The 20,432-nt window shown below is 41.7% G+C and overlaps 2 protein-coding genes across 2 annotated transcripts in view; both read right to left on the minus strand.

The window, feature by feature from the left end:
• Positions 1-6,730, minus strand: part of stau2 (staufen double-stranded RNA binding protein 2) — an 87,094-nt gene extending 80,364 nt beyond the window's left edge. The window contains exons 1-5 of the mRNA XM_072378013.1: positions 6,644-6,730; positions 4,779-4,986; positions 4,234-4,364; positions 2,507-2,666; positions 540-675 (exon numbers count right to left, since the gene is read on the minus strand). Coding sequence (XP_072234114.1) covers positions 540-675; positions 2,507-2,666; positions 4,234-4,364; positions 4,779-4,977 — 626 coding nt within the window. The 5' untranslated portion in view covers positions 4,978-4,986; positions 6,644-6,730. The remainder of the gene's footprint in view (positions 1-539; positions 676-2,506; positions 2,667-4,233; positions 4,365-4,778; positions 4,987-6,643) is intronic.
• A 2,194-nt stretch (positions 6,731-8,924) lies between these two features.
• Positions 8,925-19,988, minus strand: ube2wb (ubiquitin conjugating enzyme E2 Wb). The gene is made up of 6 exons (XM_072378232.1): positions 19,878-19,988; positions 18,146-18,237; positions 14,274-14,376; positions 11,576-11,731; positions 11,397-11,472; positions 8,925-11,291 (listed from the first exon to the last, which is right to left on the minus strand). Exons 1-6 carry the CDS (start codon positions 19,914-19,916, stop codon positions 11,278-11,280), a joined length of 480 nt encoding a protein of 159 aa, XP_072234333.1. The 5' UTR covers positions 19,917-19,988; the 3' UTR covers positions 8,925-11,277.
• Between the last annotated feature and the right edge of the window lie 444 nt (positions 19,989-20,432).

The raw sequence follows: 20,432 nt of genomic DNA on the forward strand, positions 1-20,432 counted from the left end.
AATGGACTCTAAAAATGAAGAAACACTGCCATCTGGAGGGAGTTGTGATGGAGGTTGAAAATCATTCAAAGTCGTCAAACAAACTTGATAAAAGTTGCCATGTTTCAGGAACAGCGTGTTCCCTCGAGCAGCGCTACTGTGTTCAGTGGTAACCGTGAAGCGTGTTGTCTTGCCTTTACATTTGATATATTTCGATATCTAAAAGGCAAATAACACAATGAAATTGTGACATTTATTTTGACATTAAAATCATCGAAGGGTTGAATGGCTCCATCCAAAGTCCAAAAAGAGAGAAAAAAGTTGAACCCCTGAGAGCATCGAGTTAAATCATCAGAACAAAGTGAGCCATTCTGAGCACTTGGGTTCAAGGGAACAATGCTGCTCGAGATAACCCAAAATATACCAGTGAGCTAAATGAACCACAAAGATCATCTTATATGTGTTTAGAACTCCATTTCTTCTCACTGCTGACACCACAAGTCAAACGTACACATTTTACAACAGAAATGAAGAGGATGGGCTCATTTTCGACTTCTCACCTTTGGTTAAACATCCCTCTGAAGTTGTAATTTGCTCTGTAGTTAGGCATGGGTTTGGGATCCAAAGGCCTGTAGATAGCTGGCTCCCCTCTCTTCATGGCCAAACCATTTAGCTCCACTGTGGGTGTTATACTGCCTGTGTAAGTGAGAGGAGAAAATTACTAGAAATAACAAAAAAATAAGACCGAAGAAGACTGCAACAAATATTGCTGTTGAATAAAGGCACAGCAGGCAGGACAGTGCATCATATATCACCCTGCAAATGGAGAATCTTTGAATTCAATCCAAACATTGCCAAGCACTCTTACATTCTTGGTGCATACGCCATTAATCCCACAGCTGCCTTCTGATGTTGCACAACCTATCACAGGACGTCCTTCGCTTCATTAAGAGCTGGCTATGAGGTCTTTCTCGACTATAATGCCAAACATGGACAGGAAGGTAGACACATACCTGACGATATTAATTTGGCCCGAGATAAAAAAAAAAGGTCGATTCAAAGTCTCCCTGTCTGTGCTTGAAGCAAAGAGCGAAACACAGAAAGTAATTTGTGTTTGTTGGAAAGGTTGCTACCTTTTTCAGGAGGTACTTTTTGAAAAAAGAAGAAAAGAATGCCACAGAATGTCTGTCAAAGTGACAAAGATGGCAAATCTAGTCTGAGCTAATGAGTATTTCTCTGCGCGTGATCATTTATTGATTTGATGTGCAAGAGTGTGAGGCTGATGGAACGTGTGTGTGTGTGTGTGTGTGTGTGTGTGTGTGTGTGTGTGTGTGTGTGTGTGTGTGTGTGTGTGTGTGCGTGCGTGAGAAAGAAGAGCAGGAAATGGGGGGGCTGAATATAAGCACTGCACATAGCCGACAGTTGTGAGGAAAACCCGAAATATATCTTAGAAAAGTGCATATATTTGTGTGGATACAGCCTGTGGCAACAAAATCTTTCACCTTGATAGCAAATGCTACCTTATCACACTAATATTATACCAGAATTACAGATTGCACTGGATGAAGTATCTCAGCACTTACTGCAAAGGATTTACTGAACAGCCGCAGTTTCTGTGCTGCATACCCACATCACAGCTAAGCGGAAGTGTGGCCAGAATCTAGCCATGTTGAGTAGAGTCCTTAACAATTCCTCCAACTGTCTCTCCTTAACCTCCGGGCATTTTCAGGAGCAGGTAAAGAAAAAGTATTTCGGAAAAGACGGCAGGAAGTCGTTTGTTCCACTTCTCGACTGTGCGTGTCATTTTGGTTGGAACGTTCTTTTGCACAAACCTGCAGGTTTGGTGACCGAAAAGCTTCCATCCAAAATGAATCGTGGAAGAATTTTCACCATAAACAGGACAAACCATCTGACCTTAAAAGATGTGAACCCACCCTTCAACGCTGGCTCTGTGCCATTAAACGTCACCGCAGTTTAATAATAAAGCAGCTACTCCCGCCATTGTGCCTTATTTTCTGTAAGAATCTGCTGTTAGCTGGCCTAGCTTGCTGCAGCTGACTACTTTCAAACATGGCTGAATGTATTAATGGCACGACAAGTGGATGACAGGTATGCCAAAATCTGGCCTAATCTCTCAAACTGCCTCTAAACCACACATGTAAAACATTAAGTAAACGCATGTCCCTCTAAGCCCACCCAACTGTCTCTTGGACTTTCGGCACCTGAATAAATAAGTACTGTTGATGATGTGATTTCTTATATCATCTCTCAAGCAAACAACATCAATTCCTGAATAATTTACATGATTTACATGTTTACTGTAGTTCGAAATTGGATCTGGTTGAGCACATGATGTGCAAGAGACCTGAGACCAAAAAATCTTGATGAAATGTTCAAGTTGGAAAAACCCTTTCTTACACTGAGATAAATGCTGACAACAAACCCCCCCAAAAATGGGTTTAAAGTCCTCCTCCTGTATAGCTGTATGGTTAAAGAGTAAAATAGGATCTTGTGTTGTTTGCTGCACCTGGGTTACTGTTGACGTCAACTTTAGGGGAGCGGGGCGCCGGTCTGGGAAGGACACTCTCGGCCAGCGCTTTGGCAGCAGTGGAGTGCTGGGCCTTTTTAATGCTGGTGCCCTCTGCCTCCCACACCTGCTCCCCAAGAGTCAGCTGCACGGTGAAGATCTGGAACAGCGGCATCCACAGAGAAACACATCACCAGACTGGTAACAACATCGTTCTAGAGCACACGTGGTTACGGGTCGGATACATTAGGGCATAATCAAAAAGGGAAATACATACATACATTTTTTTTTATGAAAACAAGACCAACCATGCAAAAATCAGGACTTTTACAGATGCTTACTAATGTTCAATTTACATTCAATTAATGCAACATATTCTGAAAAAATGTTTAGGACACTAAATCTTTTCCACCTTTTTAATGATACTACTCCTTCACACGACCCCTAAAAATGCTTTAGCACTGGAGATGCTAAGTAATGAAATGTTTCAGTTGTACATTACACACAGAAGCCTCCAAGGTTTTAAGAGGTACTTGTGAAGTCAGCTGTATTATGGCTTCCTACAAAGGTTTCCCAAAGTAAGCCCCTGCCTAAGTGGCAATATCAGGAAGATGAGAAACAGTTCTGATGCAGTGCCGTCTGAGCTACTGGTGATCACAGCTGTCCTGCGACAGTTTTCAACCGGAATAATGTGGAGTGCTCCCTCTGAGTCAGGAATGAGCCTCTGCCTCAAGTGAAGCAGTTCAAGTATCTCAGGATCTTGCTCATGAATGATGCCAAGTTGGAGCGAGACAGACTGGCGCTTGATCAGCAGTAATGAGAGCGTTGAGACAAAAGGTGATGCTTTTGATTTAGTGCTCCTTACCCATGGTCAGATCTGAGTGGTGTGAGGTCGAGGATATAAGGGGCTGAAGTAAGTTTCCTTTGGAAGGTGGCTGGACTCAGCCTTGGAGGAGCCCGACCACCCAGAGGGAGCTCTGAGTAGAGCCGCCGCTCCTCCTCTACATCGAAACGAGTCAGCTGAGGTTGTTTGGGCATCTGGTGAGGATGCCTCCAGGTTGCCTCCGTTTGGAGGTTTTTTCAAGCACCTCCAACTGGGAGGAAGCCCCAGGACAGACCCGGAACATGATGGAGGGATAATAAAGCCCATCTGGCCTCGAGTTCCCCAGGAGGAGCTGGAGAGCATCGTGAGGGAGAAAGATGTCTGGGTTTCCCTCCTGAACCTGTTGTCTCCACAACCCGAGCTGAAGATAACGGATGGATGGAGCTTTCCAGCTTTGACTTGCGCCCTTGACCTCAGCTGAAGACTGAAATTCCTACACGTTCGTTGACATGTTTCATAATGTTCTGCACTCTTAGGAGAAAATGATGCAAATCTCTTCCAAACTTTGTCTGAGAAACACCGTTTTGAACATTTGAATCATTTTTTTAATGCCCTCACTGACAAACCGAATCTTCTGCCCATCTTTGCTCCTGAGACACTCAGCCTTTTGCCAACACTGACTATGAATCAAACATTATCAAAATCACTTGGTGACGTCGCTTGTTTGAGAGAACATCTTTTTCATCTCATTACTAGCCCTAAACTGCTCCAATCTTTTTCTCATTTAATGAGTTGCAGACCTGATGTAGATTACCAAATGAAATGAAATAGAGGAAACAAGCAAGTCAAAGTAAACGCAGGATCCCTGCAGTTGCTTCATTTTTCACACTGTAATGCTCCTCACCTTAGCATGTGCAGGACCTCGCTCGTTGAGGAGCTTGTACTGTGGTTGGATCCTGTTGAAACGGGCTAACTCATTCACCAAACACATTGGAGTTTTCTCTTTAGGGTTTGCCATGTTCTCCTGGGGCGGGCCTTTAAAGGGTGAAGCAGGACACAACACTCTGAGCAACATAGTAACTGCACCAGAAACAGAGCTATATGCATGAATAATTATTATGTCTTACTTGTAAAGCAAACATACTTTCAGTTTGTTACTTACTGCTTTGAGGTCACCGTTTTTATTATACAGTTGTGATCTTGAGGCATCGTTATGGCTTATATCAATAACAGTATTGTCTAGTCTTAATCTTATCCTATAACAAATTGAAGCAGTAAATTTTTATCTGTTTATTTGTAAATTACAAATCAAAGATGTTTAGTATTTTTTTTAAGGACACATAATTTTAAGTACCCCAATCAGTTGATAGACATCCCAGAAACTCATTTCCCTTGTATTGCAAAATAAGAATGCTTCCCTGAAGCAATGCTATTCTGTTTGTGCGCTACCTGGTGGTGTGACAGACACAGGGGCGTCCCCATATCCGACTGAAGGAGCAGGGCAGGCGGGTGTGGGGGCCGGGCCTGTGCCGTTGACGGAGGGCTGCAGACCCAGGGATCCTGAGCTGGCCATGGCCGTCGGGGTAACACCGGGAGAGAGGCCAGGACCAGCCAGGGGCGCTGCGGTCTGTACTTTCACTTGAGCCATGCTCTATTCCTGAAACCAAACAATTCACATTTTTTTTCAATGTGCAAGAATAACTCTGGCCAAATGGACTGCAGTCACATCTCTAAATAAACAAGTACTTCGCAAAAACTGGGAAAACGCAGCATGGTGCTAGCTACTGAACATTCATGCACAGGTCTACTTACACATGCATGTGCCTATCAATCAAAAATCCTTTTAGCACAACTTAAAGCTCTTCCCTGTCAGTTGACAGATTCTGCGTGCTAAGCCAGGGGAGCCGACTCCAAACTGAGCAACTCTAGGCCTATCTCACATTCTGATCCACTGGCAGCTAATACACCCCGACAATGAAGCTTTATTTGAAGCTTTACTCATGTTACTGCTGCTAAACCCTCTGGAAAAAGAAGCAAGCCTGCGATAGTAGCCCAAACAAGACAAAGGACATTCATGCACAGATCATTATTGACTATACGGAGGTGCATGCAACTACTTCAAGATGACATTAGCAGAGAGGACCATCCAGTGAAAGACAGCACAATTTCATCTTCTTTATCTTTTTAGGCAAGTGAGCCAGGTGTTGGTGGATGCCACTAAGCACAGGTCACAGCCTGTGGCCTCTAATATAATCAACACAATAGCCAGTGTTTTCTTCATGAGCAAACAATGAAGATTGAGTAAATAGTATCAAACTCAGTGCACAGGGAACAAAATTGCATGTCCACATCTTACCAGAAATTGCCCCAATGCTACTTTACATTAATATGAGACAGGCACTGAGAATTTACAATATTTCCGTATCCCAACAAAAGGCAAAGGGTTAAACACAGGACTGAACCACAGGAGGCTGAGAGATTCAGTGTTTTGCACTGGGACACTTGGCAGTTTTCATGCTAACGTTCTCAACTGTTTTAAGTAACTTTATCACGCGCTCATGTTTACAGGTGTCACCTGCCTACGTTTGGACTAGAACCATAACAGTTGGCATTTCCATAAAAAAAACACATAACTACTTTCTAAAATAAGGCTAAATGCATCTTCTACTCTGGCACGAGACTTTAATTGACTGCACGTAGCAGTTCATCTTGTTACTATCAACGCTGCATCTTGCGTACTACTAAGGTACGAGGGGGTCACAATCTGTCATGCTTTTCTGATGCAGCTGAGACTTACTTGAACAAACGCAGGGCTGCACAGTTAACTAAGGGCACTACTATCTGTACTGCTAGCTGAGTACATATATTTGGTAGAGTAATGTTAGTGTGGACTGGCAGAGCTACAAGGGCTGTCTATAGCCCCTGAACCTACATCCCAGCTTCGACTGTGCCCAGCTTAGCAAGAAGCTAACGATACCAACAAGAAACCGCTGTTTCCTCAAAATGTCAGTCCCTAAAAACACACTAGCAGAATGGGTAAGCTTGCGTACTGTCATGAGTGTGTCACTGTGATTTCTCCACATGAATACATTTTATCAAGCCACCTCCGGTTACGCTTGTTTAGCCGGTAGAAGCTCATCATGGCTGATCGGCCGAGCACCCCTCTTGCTAGCATCTCCACACCGCCCCATATTCCACGAAAGTCTGGGGGATTTCAGTCTACCCGAGCACTATATACGGGCTGGCAACAGCGTGACGATTATTCCAGACACTATTCGACAACAAAGGGACAAACATATAAGGGTATTTTTTACCTTTGTCCAGGGCCAAACCCCAGTTACACCTCCAACATTGGCAAACACTAAAGAGAACTGGATGGAAGAGGGGAACACACCATGTCATTTTTCTGGGATAAAAATACAAAATACGTCTTATGTAGATGCATATGACAGGGCATGGTTGACTTTTGTGCATGAATTGTGAGTTTTGGTCATTTTACAAGTATTGAATATTTAAAACGTTATAAGGTCACCATTATAATTTGAGGTGACTGCTGAATGAATCGGCCACCCCCGCCACGACATGAATGGTTCGGTCCAGATTTGCTTTCTCAGAGACACAGAGTAACTTTTGATTCAAAACGATTATCAGTCTTTTGTAATATTTTCTCCGCCAACCGTTTTAGAATGGTATTTTTATGGTATGTATTTGAAAATAACCGATATTTATTTATTTATTTTTTTTAAAACTACACGTGTACCCATTACGGTCTCATTTGCCATATTTTCTCTCAGGACAGTTTGATTTAGTTTAACAATAACCATTATAAAACCTAAAATGTTCCAAACCTAACTCGGTGCTCAATACGTTCATTTATTAGAGGTTTTTCCGTATATTTATTGACATCCACAAAAGAGTTGTCCTTTCTGCTTAAATTAATTTACATAAGTTTTGCTCGAGAGAATAAGGATGATTATTTGAGGATAAAATAAGGATGAAACCTGTAGATCAGAAGAGCGCGAGTCACACAATCGCAAAACCCCAAGAGAGCAAGAAATCACATTGAGGAAGCAGTTATGCCGGGGAACCAGTCTGCACAAATGCCACTGCAAAAGTGTGTGTGTTCATGTGTGTGTGTGTCTGTGTTGTGGGGTTTATTTTTAAACGAAGGGCAGGTAAACATAAGTCAGAAAACATTTAACTCCAACTCACTTTATCTCTGAAAGTACTATTGCAAAGAGACCAATAGAGGGCGCCACTTAACCACTTTTTCTTCTGTTAATGTGTTCGGCTGTACTCCAGAAACACGATTTTTTTTTTGTCAAAAAATTATCACCATTAATGCTATACAAACCATTAAAAAGGGCCAACAGTTCCATCCATTTTCTATACCCGTTTAATCCAACTCAGGGTCTCTGGGGGCCAATCCCAGTGTAGCTTTATCCAGTGGAGGGCAGTTACCCACTATGTGCTCAAGTGCTGTACTGAAGTCCCAGCACTTCTGTATTTCAATTGCCTTTTTTATTGCTTCCACTCCATTGCATTTTCAAAGGACTTATTGAACACTTTACTCCAATAACTGTAAGCTTTAGTTTGACTTTTCAGATGATAACAGATAACAAAAGCTCCACAACAAAGTGAGTGTTTGTCCACGCCTCTCATATCCCATTGCGGAGTTGTAGATTGCACTTGGTGATGTATGGCTTGGGTGCAGCTTCTCGGCTATGGAAACCCATTCCATGAAGGTCTTTACGCACTGTTCTTGAGCTAATCTGAAGGCCACATGAAGTTTGGAGGTCTGTAAAGAATCGACCTCAGCATCCGCTTACCCAGTTCTGTCATTTTTCGTGGCAGAGTTGCTGTCGTTCCCCATCGCTCCCACTCTTTTACAATACCAGTGGACTTGTTGCACAGGTGGCATCCCATCACGGTACCACACTGGAATTCACTGTCCTCCTGAGAGCGACCCATTCTTTCACAAATGTCTCTAGAAGTCTGCATGCCCAGGTGCTTGAATTTATGCACCTACGGCCGTGGAAGTGGTTGGAAGACCTACATTTAATTATTTGGATGGGTGAGGGAATATTTGTGTGTAAATAAATCTATCTCCAACTGTAACATGGTGCTTAAAAACTAAAGCCTCGGTATCATCAGTCTAATGTCTTTTATAATATCAGAGGAACTCATCAATAGCCTTTAACAATTTGACTTCAGCGGGATATTTCAAGCAAGGCTATCGGTTGAAATATTGTATTTTTTTACCCTACTCTATTGTCACTTTTGCCCAAGTATGGATCTTAGTACTTCTTCCACTCCGGCCTTCTCAGATGAGTGACAACTGTGGGTTCATGCTTCATGGTGTGCATCACAGAGCACATTTTAAAGGCGTAATGCAGAACATACAGAATCCCATGCTTTCAAAATACTTGATAAAAAGCCTAATTTCAATGAGTAATAATGGCATATACATTTGGTCCATTCAGAGAGGGGAAAGTTCTGATTTATGTCAGTGGCAGGATTATTAAAAAAGGCTTTTACAGGTGATGCGGGTAAAGAATGAAACAGACGCATTCATATATACTGTGCAAACCAAGGTTGAATAAAAGTGAATCTCTGCTTTTTATTATCGATTATGAAAATGAACAGGCACCTATTACATGGAGCTTGCACATCCCAGAACAAAAGTTCAAATATAAATAAACACACCCTCGTTAGTGTCGATCACTCACAACAAACTGCAAGCTAAGAGTTCAAACCACATTGAAAAGGAGGGGAAAAAAGCAACCTAAAGAGAGAGGGGGAAGAAAAAGAAAAATCACATCCAAACCTCTGTAACATATTCACTCACAAGCTTTTTAAATCTCTTCTGATCTACTGCTGACTGGATGAAGGCCTTCTGTCTCTGCACAGACGCCATTGTGACTGCATTTACACGTTATTTCATCTAGTTTTTCATTTTTAAATCTCTCAGCACATCACCGACAGCCAACAAGATCCGTTAAAAAGAAGCAAAAACAAACAAAAGAAAAGAAAGATCATTGGTTAAATAGATGTCTTTTTTTATCAATACAGTATCTGAGATAGCAGTGTGCTGTGGTAATCTCCCCCTCTACAGTATGGAGTATCATCACATTCACTCAGGTTCATTCAAGAAAACTCAACTAGACCCTGAAAGAAAACCTAGGGAAAAAAAATAGGAAATACAAACAACCCAAGATGGAAAATTCAAGTATTTCTTACTGGATGGCGATAAACATTTGTTCAGGAATGGAGTGATTAGAGTCTGAAATGACCACAGCCTCTGGAAGCGAGCATTGTAATATCAATCCAATAAACCATGACCTAACTTATGGAACGACTAAAAGCTGTCACGATGTTCGATGCCAATAAGAAAACATAAGGATTAAAATTGCATGCATCCCAACTGTTAAACTAGTAAGTGTTTCTTTTTTCTTTTTTCTCTAAATGAACTTGCGTGTTTGTTTGCGGCCTGTACACGTCCTAATTAGCAAAAGATGGAGACTAACTTCCAACGAACTAAAGCCCTCCTATCATCATTTAGCTATAAAGTGACACATCCTCTGCTAAGTTCCGTCACATCGTAAAGACTTCTATATACAACAGTTTCTGACTCGTTTTAAGTTTACAACATAACAGTCTCTTTTGGTGAAAATATAGCTAAATTCAAAATATCTAATAGGTATCTTTTTAGAGGTGATCTCTTTATTGAAAAAAGTACCTGAGCCAAAACTCTGACCGGGGGAGGGGAGGGGGAAATCGCAAAAGTCTCAGAACTCTACGACTCATAGACTCTCCTCTTTTTTGTCATTCATTGCCGCTCTCGAGATCAAACGAGGATCTAAATTAAAAAACAAATACAAAACAAAAGAAAAGAAAACTAAGTGACCCGTCGAAACAACCCCCCTTTTCCAAAGCATCGACCTGTCGGGGAAAAAAAAAAAACGGTACAAAAACAGACATTTAAAAATCAAACAGTTCAGAGGAAAGAAAATTAAAGCATTTGATAATAATAATGAAAAAAAAAAAGTATCGTACAAAAAAAAAAAAGAAATGGATCATGTGACAATGTACTCTTACAGACATTCTTTAAATGGAAGAGGCTGCTGCACATCTTAAAGGCTGGACTAGTGACAACTACCCCAACCTTTGGAGGAGATGCACACTGAGGTCAACTGATGATCACGAGATCTATTATCATATCTGTTTGATTCCCATTTGTACCAACATTCTGTCCAACCGCAGAAAGAACTGCAACCAGGTCTGGAGTTGGAAGATGAAGAAGAAAACTGTACTTTTGATACAACGATTACAAACTAAAAACCCTTACACCTGACTGCTTACAGTGCTTCTGCAAGTTGGGAATAATGTACTTAATAGTTCCTCTTCAAACTGGATACTTTCACAGTGCAGATAATAACAACAATAAGAATAAAAACGACGGCGCATTTTCTTGGGGTTTTGATGGTCAGATCCCTTCTCGAAGACGATTAGTTTTGGATTTCTCTTTGTAGGCCCAAGCATGCACCCATCAGTTATTATTGCACAACACAAGGACCTTAAAATGCACCCACACACAAACAAAAAAGTAACGATAATAATCTTAAAACAGGAACTTTAATTATCTCTCTACAAATCTGCCTTTGTTGCTCTCTGCATCGCGGCCATCTTCACCCCCCCCCCCCCCAAAAAAAAAAAACCTTACTTCTTGGGTGCGCCTACGCGTTCCGTTTATTTTCATTTTCTATATTACAACCAACTAAAACATGCAGCCAACTGCTCACTGGGGGGGAAATGCAGCCACGAGCCTCCAGCGTATGGTTTCCACTGCTCCAGTCAAAGGTCAGAGTTCAAAGACTGAATGATTAAAAAGTGCTTTATGTAGGTCAGTAGGACTTCGTTCTTCTACGATTATTACAAACTTTGTACATTAGCATGTATCATCTGCAAAGGGAGAGAAATGACAATTAAACCAACAGCTTTATTTGTGGGTCCCACATCAACACAATGAAACAAGAAGTCAACAGGAAGGCTGGACCAAGTACTCACCATGATACCACCATTTTGTTTTCTTTGGATTTTTGTTACACGTTCTTACATAAAAGGAGTTATCAGGCGGTCGTCTCTGCAGAAATAGATTTAAAAAATAACATGTTTAGAATAAACACCCAGCGAGCATCATAAATGACACAAACGGCCGCCGTTAACGGCGGAATTGGGAGACGTACCTTTTCTTTGCAGCTGGACAACATGCTGATAATGCTAAGACAAACTGATTGCACTGAGAGGGCTGGCGACCAATCTTCCGTCAGAATAGATAAACAGATGTGACCGTTGCTATACACATGTGGGTGGACAGGTATATTCTCTCCTGTGAACATTACCTGCACAAATGAAATGGAGAGATCAGTACACACCAGCGGTTAGGAGGACAACCGATTTAAAATGCGAGCGGAATCAAATCAACTTGAAATTCGGGGCATTTTCACGGTCAAAGACAGAACTAAAGGAAACTGCTCAGAGAATTTTTATTCCATTAATGACAGAAAATAATGAGACTTTCTGTATAAGCTCAGGCTTAGCCCTCTGCATTGACACGAGGCTCCGGGATTAGGGAAAGAGGGGCCCCCGGATGGGGTGAGAGAGCAGGAGGGAAAATAGGACCAGCAGACAAGGAGGAGGAGATATGATTTACGGAAGTTCTATAAAAAGCACGGAGAAATATTAGCCATTAAAATGGCGAAGCGAGGCTGAGGGCTAAAGGGGAAGATGCTGGAAAAGGATTTCAAGAATGAAGTGCTAAGCAGAGAAAAGGGGGAGTGGGAAGGAGGGTAATGAAGGGTAACAACGGGTTGAGGCAGCCTGGCACCACACAGGGCCTCTCAGGAAAGTGCCAGCTCCACATGAGTGTTGCAGACATGAGCGGAAAGCACAGCTAACACTACCCTCAAACTACCGAGACAAATAATAGCTCCTTTAAAGATTCACTTCTCGAGAAAAACACAAATCCCTGCAGTTTTGTGCCTTTCTGAGGCAGATGAGCGTTCATTGAGGTCTGCAGCCATTGGTTTATGCACAGCGGTCTTAATGTTCCGCTCCAGCATCTCAGTGAGGAGGTCTGGGCTGTAACTGGACCATTGGCACACCTCGACTCTTTTCTCTTTCGGACATTCTGTTGTAGATTTACTGCTGTGTCTGGGATCATTTGCCTGTTGCGTGGTCCAGTTTCTTTAGCTGTCACCGTGCCTGACGGCTGGTATGAGGCGTTTCGTTTTCACTGCTCATGCTGCTGTGCATTACGTCCAAACATCGCCACTTTGGTCTCGCCTGTTCAAAGAACATTGTTCCAGAAGTGTTGTGGTTTGTTCAGATGCAACTTTGTAACCTAAGCTGTCCCCTTCCCAGATTGATGGAATCATGTGTAGCAACAACTTCCTTTTTTAAGAACTTTGCTGAGGTCCTTTCCACCTTAACGTTGTGTTAACACACTGCTGAGCGGTGTGGAGCAGTTGGCTCCAGAACAGCAGACTGACAAAAACTTCAGCTTTTATACAGCTGATGGTTTAATTAATTAAGTTTAATTGATGAGCAGCACCTGGCTTCCATTCAACGTCTTCGTTCCTATGGCAGCAATATGAGTGTATTTATTTTTTCACACCCCACTTCTACATTTTGGTGTTGTAATTACTAAATAAATAGTGTTGTTGTTTATCTGAAGTTGTATTTACAACTTTTAAGACCTGCAAAGGACAATGACTCTCATGTGATGATTTAATCTATTTAGGCTATATGTATCTATATTGTCCTACAATGCAAGTTTCAATATTTTCATTCATTTTCCTTCAGCTATAAACCTTTTTATCTCTGTGTGCTTTTAATGTATGCAACAAATAAATCAGTTTATTGATTTTTTTTCTCTACAACAGAAAAATTATTCTAATGCAACCCCTTTCAAACCCAAAATGCCAAACACACCAGTTTCAACCACTCAACTGAGACAGTTCTCTGCTTAGTCACTAACATGTTTTATATCACTGTACAGTCAGGATCTTTGGGTTTTGGACACCAGGTCATATATCTGTAGACATTACTTTGCCCCTCTGACACATTACTGACTAAACCACAAATTGATCAATCAATCAATGACTTGAGCTGCAACTATGAGGTGCATTTGGATTTTGCTGCCTTTACACGTCAAGTCGAAAACTTACACAGTTGTGTTCACTGTGCTGTTAAACCACATAGACATGGCCAGGAATCTGGACCAAACACAATCAGGTGTAAACCAGGTAAAACTCATAGAAAAAGCTAAACACATTAAACTATTACAACTGGCCAGATTATGCAAGGTGTGCCAAACAAAACAAACTACGACAGCACTAATCATCTTTCCTGCGAGTAACCGGGAGTAAGGACAACACACATGTTCTCAAAATGATGCTGATGCCAAAAAGTATCACTCGTGCATTTATTGCACTGCAGCAAGTAATACAAGTTCAACAGCTCTGACCTTCCTGTCTGAGAGGGCATTGACTAAGTAGCTCATTTCAATCAATTTTCTCCACACTGCCTGGGCTGACTCCTGATAAGTGAAACAAGAGTGATGAGTTAAACTACTCCCACTAAACATGGCAGCAGGGAGGATTGATAGTAGACTGTCACTAAGGACTGAGTACACAGGTAGTTCATCAATGTGTTTAAAAAGAGGGACCACTGTACTCCCAAAGCAACAGCATACAGCGTGAGTCTCAATGTAAAACTAAACATGTAAGACGGTTTGTTCATTAGCAACATTAACACCCAGTTAAGCAGCTGCAAAAAATAAAGTTTCTAAGACAAGCCGATCTACAAAGTTATCAGCTTGATACAGGACAAATGACATCAAAATGCCTCTCATCCATCCACATCGACAGAGGTTGTGCTTACCTGAGGTGAATCGAAAGGATATCGACTACTAAATTTGAAAAGCAGCTGAAACTTCTCTCCTTCATACAGTGTGCCAGTCGCTCCCTCCATATCTACAATCCACCTAAAATAAAAGGACACAATATGAAAAAATGTTAAGAATCTGGTTTCACTGGTTTCCCAAAGATAGGCACAGGCTTAGGAAGTGTAGACAGAACTAAAATACAAGCAAAAAGGTTTATCGGTGACTATAGACCCAAGTGAACAGGTTCAAATACATATGGTTTTAGTTGCCATAAATAACCATAAACACAAACTACATAAACACATAACCATAAATCAAATAATTACGTCAACAGACTGAGTTATGGGGGATCGTAATGTCTGTTCACAAAGCGGGACGACATTCATATTAAAACCGTTCCAAAATGCTCCCAAGAAATGAACCAAATCACCCCAAAGCAGAGATGCATCAATCTATCACTCTGAGCCTGGGCTCATGCGATTCGTCATAGCTTCAGCAACTATAATGACTGACCAGCCAGTCAGACTCATACTCATATCCAAATTCTGTACTGCTCAGGTCAACACACGAGCCACAGGAAGGATTCTTCATTTCGTCTGAACAGAGACATACTCATCTGTCACATGTTGTTCGTGTCGACGCTCTTCCCCATTAGTTAAGGAGGCACAAAGTTCACAACTTATTCTTAGGTATTTGTTAATTGTTTACAAAGAGCTTGGCAGAAAAGCAACCATACTCCCCGAGGCATGAAGTGCAGAGCACCTGCTTTGAGATATTCTCTGATGTGAAATTCCTGGATAAATAACCCTTAAAAAACATCCTTCTCTCCAACCATTGTACAGTGTGCAAAAAGCTAAAAATAAAATAAAATAAGGGGTGCACTTTGGCAGGTAACCTGAATAGGCTTATTTTTAACCTGACTGATTATGACTCTTAAACTGGTAGATCAGACTTTGACATCTTTATTTTTTTAATCTTACTGGTCAAGTCATGCAGGCATGTCTCCAGGGTGCAGGTTTTGTTCTTTGCTGTGAGTCAGAAAGATCAAAAGTTGCAGACTATAATAAGCCACAGAGGAACAACCCGAGAAACTTTTAGAACAACAAACTTAATCAGATGCCTAAACAGCCTCTGTTCACCTTCTGTGGTATCAGCAATGAAAAAAGCAGATTTTAAAGGGAAATAAAGACCGGTGATTTTCCATAGTCGAAGAAAGAGGTTTCGGAAATCCGAGTACAACCTCCACACGACAAGCAGGAAATAATTCCCAGTCACTGCCTGAGAGGAACTCTTTCATTCTGAATGAACAAACATTTACATTTTTAAAAAGAACAAAAAATAAATTCAATTTTAAGACCGAAATCAAGAAGATGCAGCTCAGATAACAAGTCTGAATCCTCTAGGAAGATGGTGATCAGTGCACCTTTTAATGACATTTCATTTGTCTTCGTGCTCCCAGCTATGAGATGAGCGTGAGGACAGTCTACAAAGGGCCTCAGCTGTCGCTCATGTTAGATGAAATGGGATGTAGCCCAATGTGTGTTTAGATGAACTGTGATTAAGAAAAGCTTTGCCCTGTAAACTGAAGTAGTTTCGGAGAGCAACACAAATATCAGCGTTTCATTAGGATACATAATCTGTGAAAAGAGTGAAAAATCAGACTTTAACACAAATAAATGAGCACTTCTCTACTAAATCCAAAATTTCCATCCGTCCAGTCACCATATCAGGTTAACACTTCCTTTAACACGCAAGCATTTTTTGTTCTGCGGGAGTGAAGAGTTTTGGTTTTAACATATTACTTCATTTAAAATGGCCTCTGTACTCTCCCGTATAATTGTAGCAATGGTCTTTTTTTGTGGGGGGGGTCTATGTTCCATTTCATCCTTTTTGAGCAGATTAGCCAAAAGCAAGTACAGATTCACTCCTCATTATCATTAAGAAACAATTTCACACAATATGAGCTGCCAATTCTGCAGTAAATGTGGACCGAAAAGCTTTCAGTCTGACTCATTCCAGTGACATTCAATATTCTGCAGGGTTATGACAGGGGCTTAGTAATAATGTGATACTCCACTGATCTAGACAAAATAGTTTTTCACTTCGGTAGCTCAGCTACGCAGAATGCTGCTGGCTGAAGTTGTAGCAATTCATTCCCGTGCAAATGACTGCAAATATGCAGCCTACCTGAACCATATTTTATATAAGATTATAACACGGAGGATAATTGGAGCTTCACTGATAAAAACAAAAAAAATGTTTCAATCCAGTGGAGAACCTTTATGAAAACTGCCTGCTTACAACAGGAAGCACAGAGCAAAAAAGGGAAAGAGGAACACTGAAGGCATCATCACAATCTCTGACCCAATTTCTTCTTTGCAAGCAATACAGTGAAGACACTGAAAAGGCCTGGAAGGGTCTTCTGGGTCTGCGGCCATGCATCTCCCTCAAATCTAGCCTCGGGCAAATGACAGTTTAGACCTACATACAAGGTCAGTCCCCCTTGAAACATCACTCTTTGAAAGTAAAATGAGTGTTGGAAAGGCGCTCCTGTTCTTCAAGAGGCAGAGGTGTTATCACTCTACGTGATGTCCGAGTCATGCCTGACGCAATCCCTGCAGAATACAGTTGAGGACCCAGAGGACGATATGCACCACGTGCTCAAATTTCTCATAGTCAACAAAGCCAACTCTGAGCGAGTCGGAAAAAAGCAGTATTAAAGGCCACACCGAGAACACACTGTATGAGAGACAAAAGGTGCTTCGAAGCATCAGTTTCCTCATTTGCAAAGCTGGTTCATGATGTCACCGAGCTACTCCATCTGCCCTAGCACACAGTTAACTAAAAAACATGATAATCTAATGAGCAACACAAAGAGATAGAGTGTACTATAAGCAAACGCTATCAAACTGACAGCACACGGTCACCGTACTGGCGTCAGTTGCCAACATATCTGGATTATGTTAGATTCACTGTCAAGCAGGAAAAGCGTATTTGTATCTTACTGTGGTCAGAACTAAGAAGGGCAAATCCCCACTGCTGTCAGTCATGACAACAGAAACCCAAACCCTGATGAGACATTTCAAGCTCAGAGATAAGCACAAAAAGAAACACCCAAACACACCATCGCATACCAGTGATGCAAAGCGATCGCAGAAGCCAGATGAACTGGTTTTAAGACTTGCCTGTCTTGTAAAAGATTCATTCACTTCATTGTCTTATACGCAAAGAGGAAGGCCAACAATGGATCTTTCCTTTCAACCAGACAAAGAGAGACACTTTAACAAGTTTTACCTCTTGAAGACGGCTTGAGAAACAAGCAAAGATGCTGGAAGGTACTCTGAACAGCCCAGCAAGGTATGAACTCTCAAAGTCAATGTTGCAAACCAAAAGGAATCGCAGCCAGAAATTTGCCTCCGAGCCGTTAACAGCACAACAAGCGTCAGATATAGATTTGACTCGCATAGCGACAGCACCCGTGGATTTCAGGGGAAGACAAAAAGGTCAAGCAGGCAGTCTCTGATTCTAGTTACCCAAGCCCAACTCCAGCATGCCGACCGTTAAATATTTTATAAGAATGAATAGTGACACTCTGCATTAGAGACACACTGCTGAGGGGCCAGAGCTGTCAGTCACTGGAATGACCCCAATTCCTATTCACTACTCACTAATGGGGCTCGTGTCTTACCTCCAACCACAACTACTGCACTTGCAACCTGTAATGTATGTGTGGTACCAGACACACTCCACGCATCACCTTCTCACGGTAATGACATACAGCATCACATAAAGCGACAAGGTAGCAGCACTTGTTCACATATAGGCTTCGGTGATGCTGCACTTTCCGGTGTGAAACAATGATACTCACTGTGTGATGGTGTTCTGTACACTTTTCTCATTGAGCGTCATTCCTGGGGGCGGATCATTTTGCAGGGCTAATAATTCCTTTTGTAGCCTTTTCTGTTGGAGAGAATGCATTCATGTTTGTGACAGTCGGATGCGGTGAAATACAGCACAGCAACGTCGCAGCACACAAACCACAACACAAAACAGTGTGGAGAACAATACTGCCCACTTCTTCATTTCATTAAGAGATCCATAATATTTATACAACAATAAATTTGCAAAACATTAAAAGGACTAGCAGACAGAAACGAAAGCAGACAAATATAACATATTGTCACCAGGAAAAAGAAAGCTCAAAAAGAGGTTTTTAAATGACATTTCATGCCTTGCCACATCGCTGAGCATGTTTCACCCTCATATTTTGGCACTTAGCTGAAAATAGTTTATGTTTTGGTCAGAAAGCCAACGGCAGAGGATGTAAGAGCATGTGAGGGGGCATGAGGCAGCTGGCAATCTGTGATGCATGGCAGACTTGGGCCGTTGACAGCGAGCGAAAAGGACTGAAAAGTGAACTGCACAGGGACGACTGGCACGATTACTCTCCTCTCCTTTGTTTTGGTTAAAAGCTCTGAATGAGTAGCAGCCCCTCAGTGAACCTTTTTTGGTTTCTTTTAGTTCGACCAACAGAAAGTGTGCTGCAATATTTCAAAATTAAGGTGTGAATAGTTTAAGTTTTTAAGCATCTTGCCTCGCCAGTAAGGGCGATGTGTTGGTCCCGAAACTGTAAGCCGCCTTAGTTTATTGTGACTACATTAACACCTAAATATGTTACTTCTGACTTGTGTTTTTTTTTCTGGAGCAACTGATAAAATGTCTTGATTGCGTAGGTTTTACAATTTTGCTGTACATCCATTAATGTAACGCCAACAGGCAGGCAATAGGGGAGCTTAAGCCATCCACGTTGCCAAGCATAAGCCATAAGATATATATATATATATATATATATATATATATGTGCGTGTTTATATACACACAGTATAATGTCAGGATTTATCATTTAACCAACGAGGGTGCTGTCAACGTCCTGTAACATCGTCAAACGTTTAAAATGTTAAACGACTTGAGACAGACAGGTATTAGAGGTAATTTAAAAAAAAAAATGTATACAAAAATTGAACGGTCAGTTAAATAGTCATACAAGGGAAGTGAATGCACCACGTTCAGGGTCATTTAGGTCTCGCGTGACCGCATAAAACAAATGTTTCTCAATGCGCGTGTCAAATCAATACACCTGTTCGGATCAGTAGGAACTCGAAGCTGCTCAACCTGCGCACCGTCTCATTAGCTGCTTATCGTGAACGTCGACCTAACAACACCAAACACTCACTTACAGTTTGTTTTTTCAACATTTTTTAATACTTTTCTATCGTAACATCACATTTCCGGCGAATTATCATCTTTGTTCCCGAAAAACAACACCGCCGAGCATCAACACGTAGTTCCAGGAAGCTAGTTTCCTCGCTAGCCGCGGCTCGCTGTTGATGAGGATGATGATGGGCTAGTTGTGTTGCTAGCAAACACCAAGCGCTAAACCTGAGTGGTTCAGGGGAAATGTCACCGCTTTCGCCTTCTTGCCGTCGCTGCTCTCAACGAACGTGAGTACGCATATTAAATGGCTCACAAAAGGCAGGAAAACACCCCGACAGTTGTCCGACAAATTGCAAATTTGTGGTCGCTGTCACTTGTGTTCTTACCTGCATCGACGCCATGATGGAAACCCCCCCCCCCTGCATCAACGCAGAGTGGAGGACGGTACGTCAGGGAGTCACGTGACAGAAGTTGTTTTGTTAGAAGAGAACATTTCACACCAGCTAACGTCAGAGCCAACACCCGGATGACCAGTTATCGCAGATGTTTTAACAGAGCAGATAACGCCTTTACAGGTCTATTGGATGACAGCATTTTAGTAAAACACAAAAATGGAGGCGGCGTTAAAATCCAATCAGGTCACATGACTTTAGGGTACGCCAATGACCTCTGCTGAAGGATCTGTCAAGCAGATATCAATGTATAATATAGTCCTTTAGTTGTTAAAATGTTGTTAATAAAGTTCCTTCCTTGGTGTGAAATGTAGAGTTCAAATGTGCAGAAAAGTCAGATTCCACGTTCACCACGGGTTTATGCAAACTAAACATCACCAAATGTCAACAACTTCATTCCAAAATCCACTGAGTTCCAAATGTTTGAACCGAGCTGCGCTATTGGTCCTCAAGTACAAATGAACACACCTGAAGTATTGCTGTATTACT

The sequence above is a fragment of the Leuresthes tenuis genome, unplaced genomic scaffold (assembly GCF_036924035.1).
Source record: "Leuresthes tenuis unplaced genomic scaffold, fLeuTen1.0.hap1 SCAF_24, whole genome shotgun sequence".
In the NCBI taxonomy this organism is placed as follows: Eukaryota; Metazoa; Chordata; class Actinopteri; order Atheriniformes; family Atherinopsidae; genus Leuresthes; species Leuresthes tenuis.

Bases quoted from the DNA above. Each gene is read 5' to 3' on its own strand.
- ube2wb (XM_072378232.1), bottom strand. From the start codon at position 19,916: ATGCAGGGGGGGGGGGTTTCCATCATGGCGTCGATGCAG. The intron at 18,238-19,877 runs GTAAGAACACAA...TCTCTCCAACAG, and splicing joins CCATCATGGCGTCGATGCAG to AAAAGGCTACAAAAGGAATT. The intron at 11,473-11,575 runs GTACGTCTCCCA...CTATTTCTGCAG, and splicing joins TGTCCAGCTGCAAAGAAAAG to AGACGACCGCCTGATAACTC.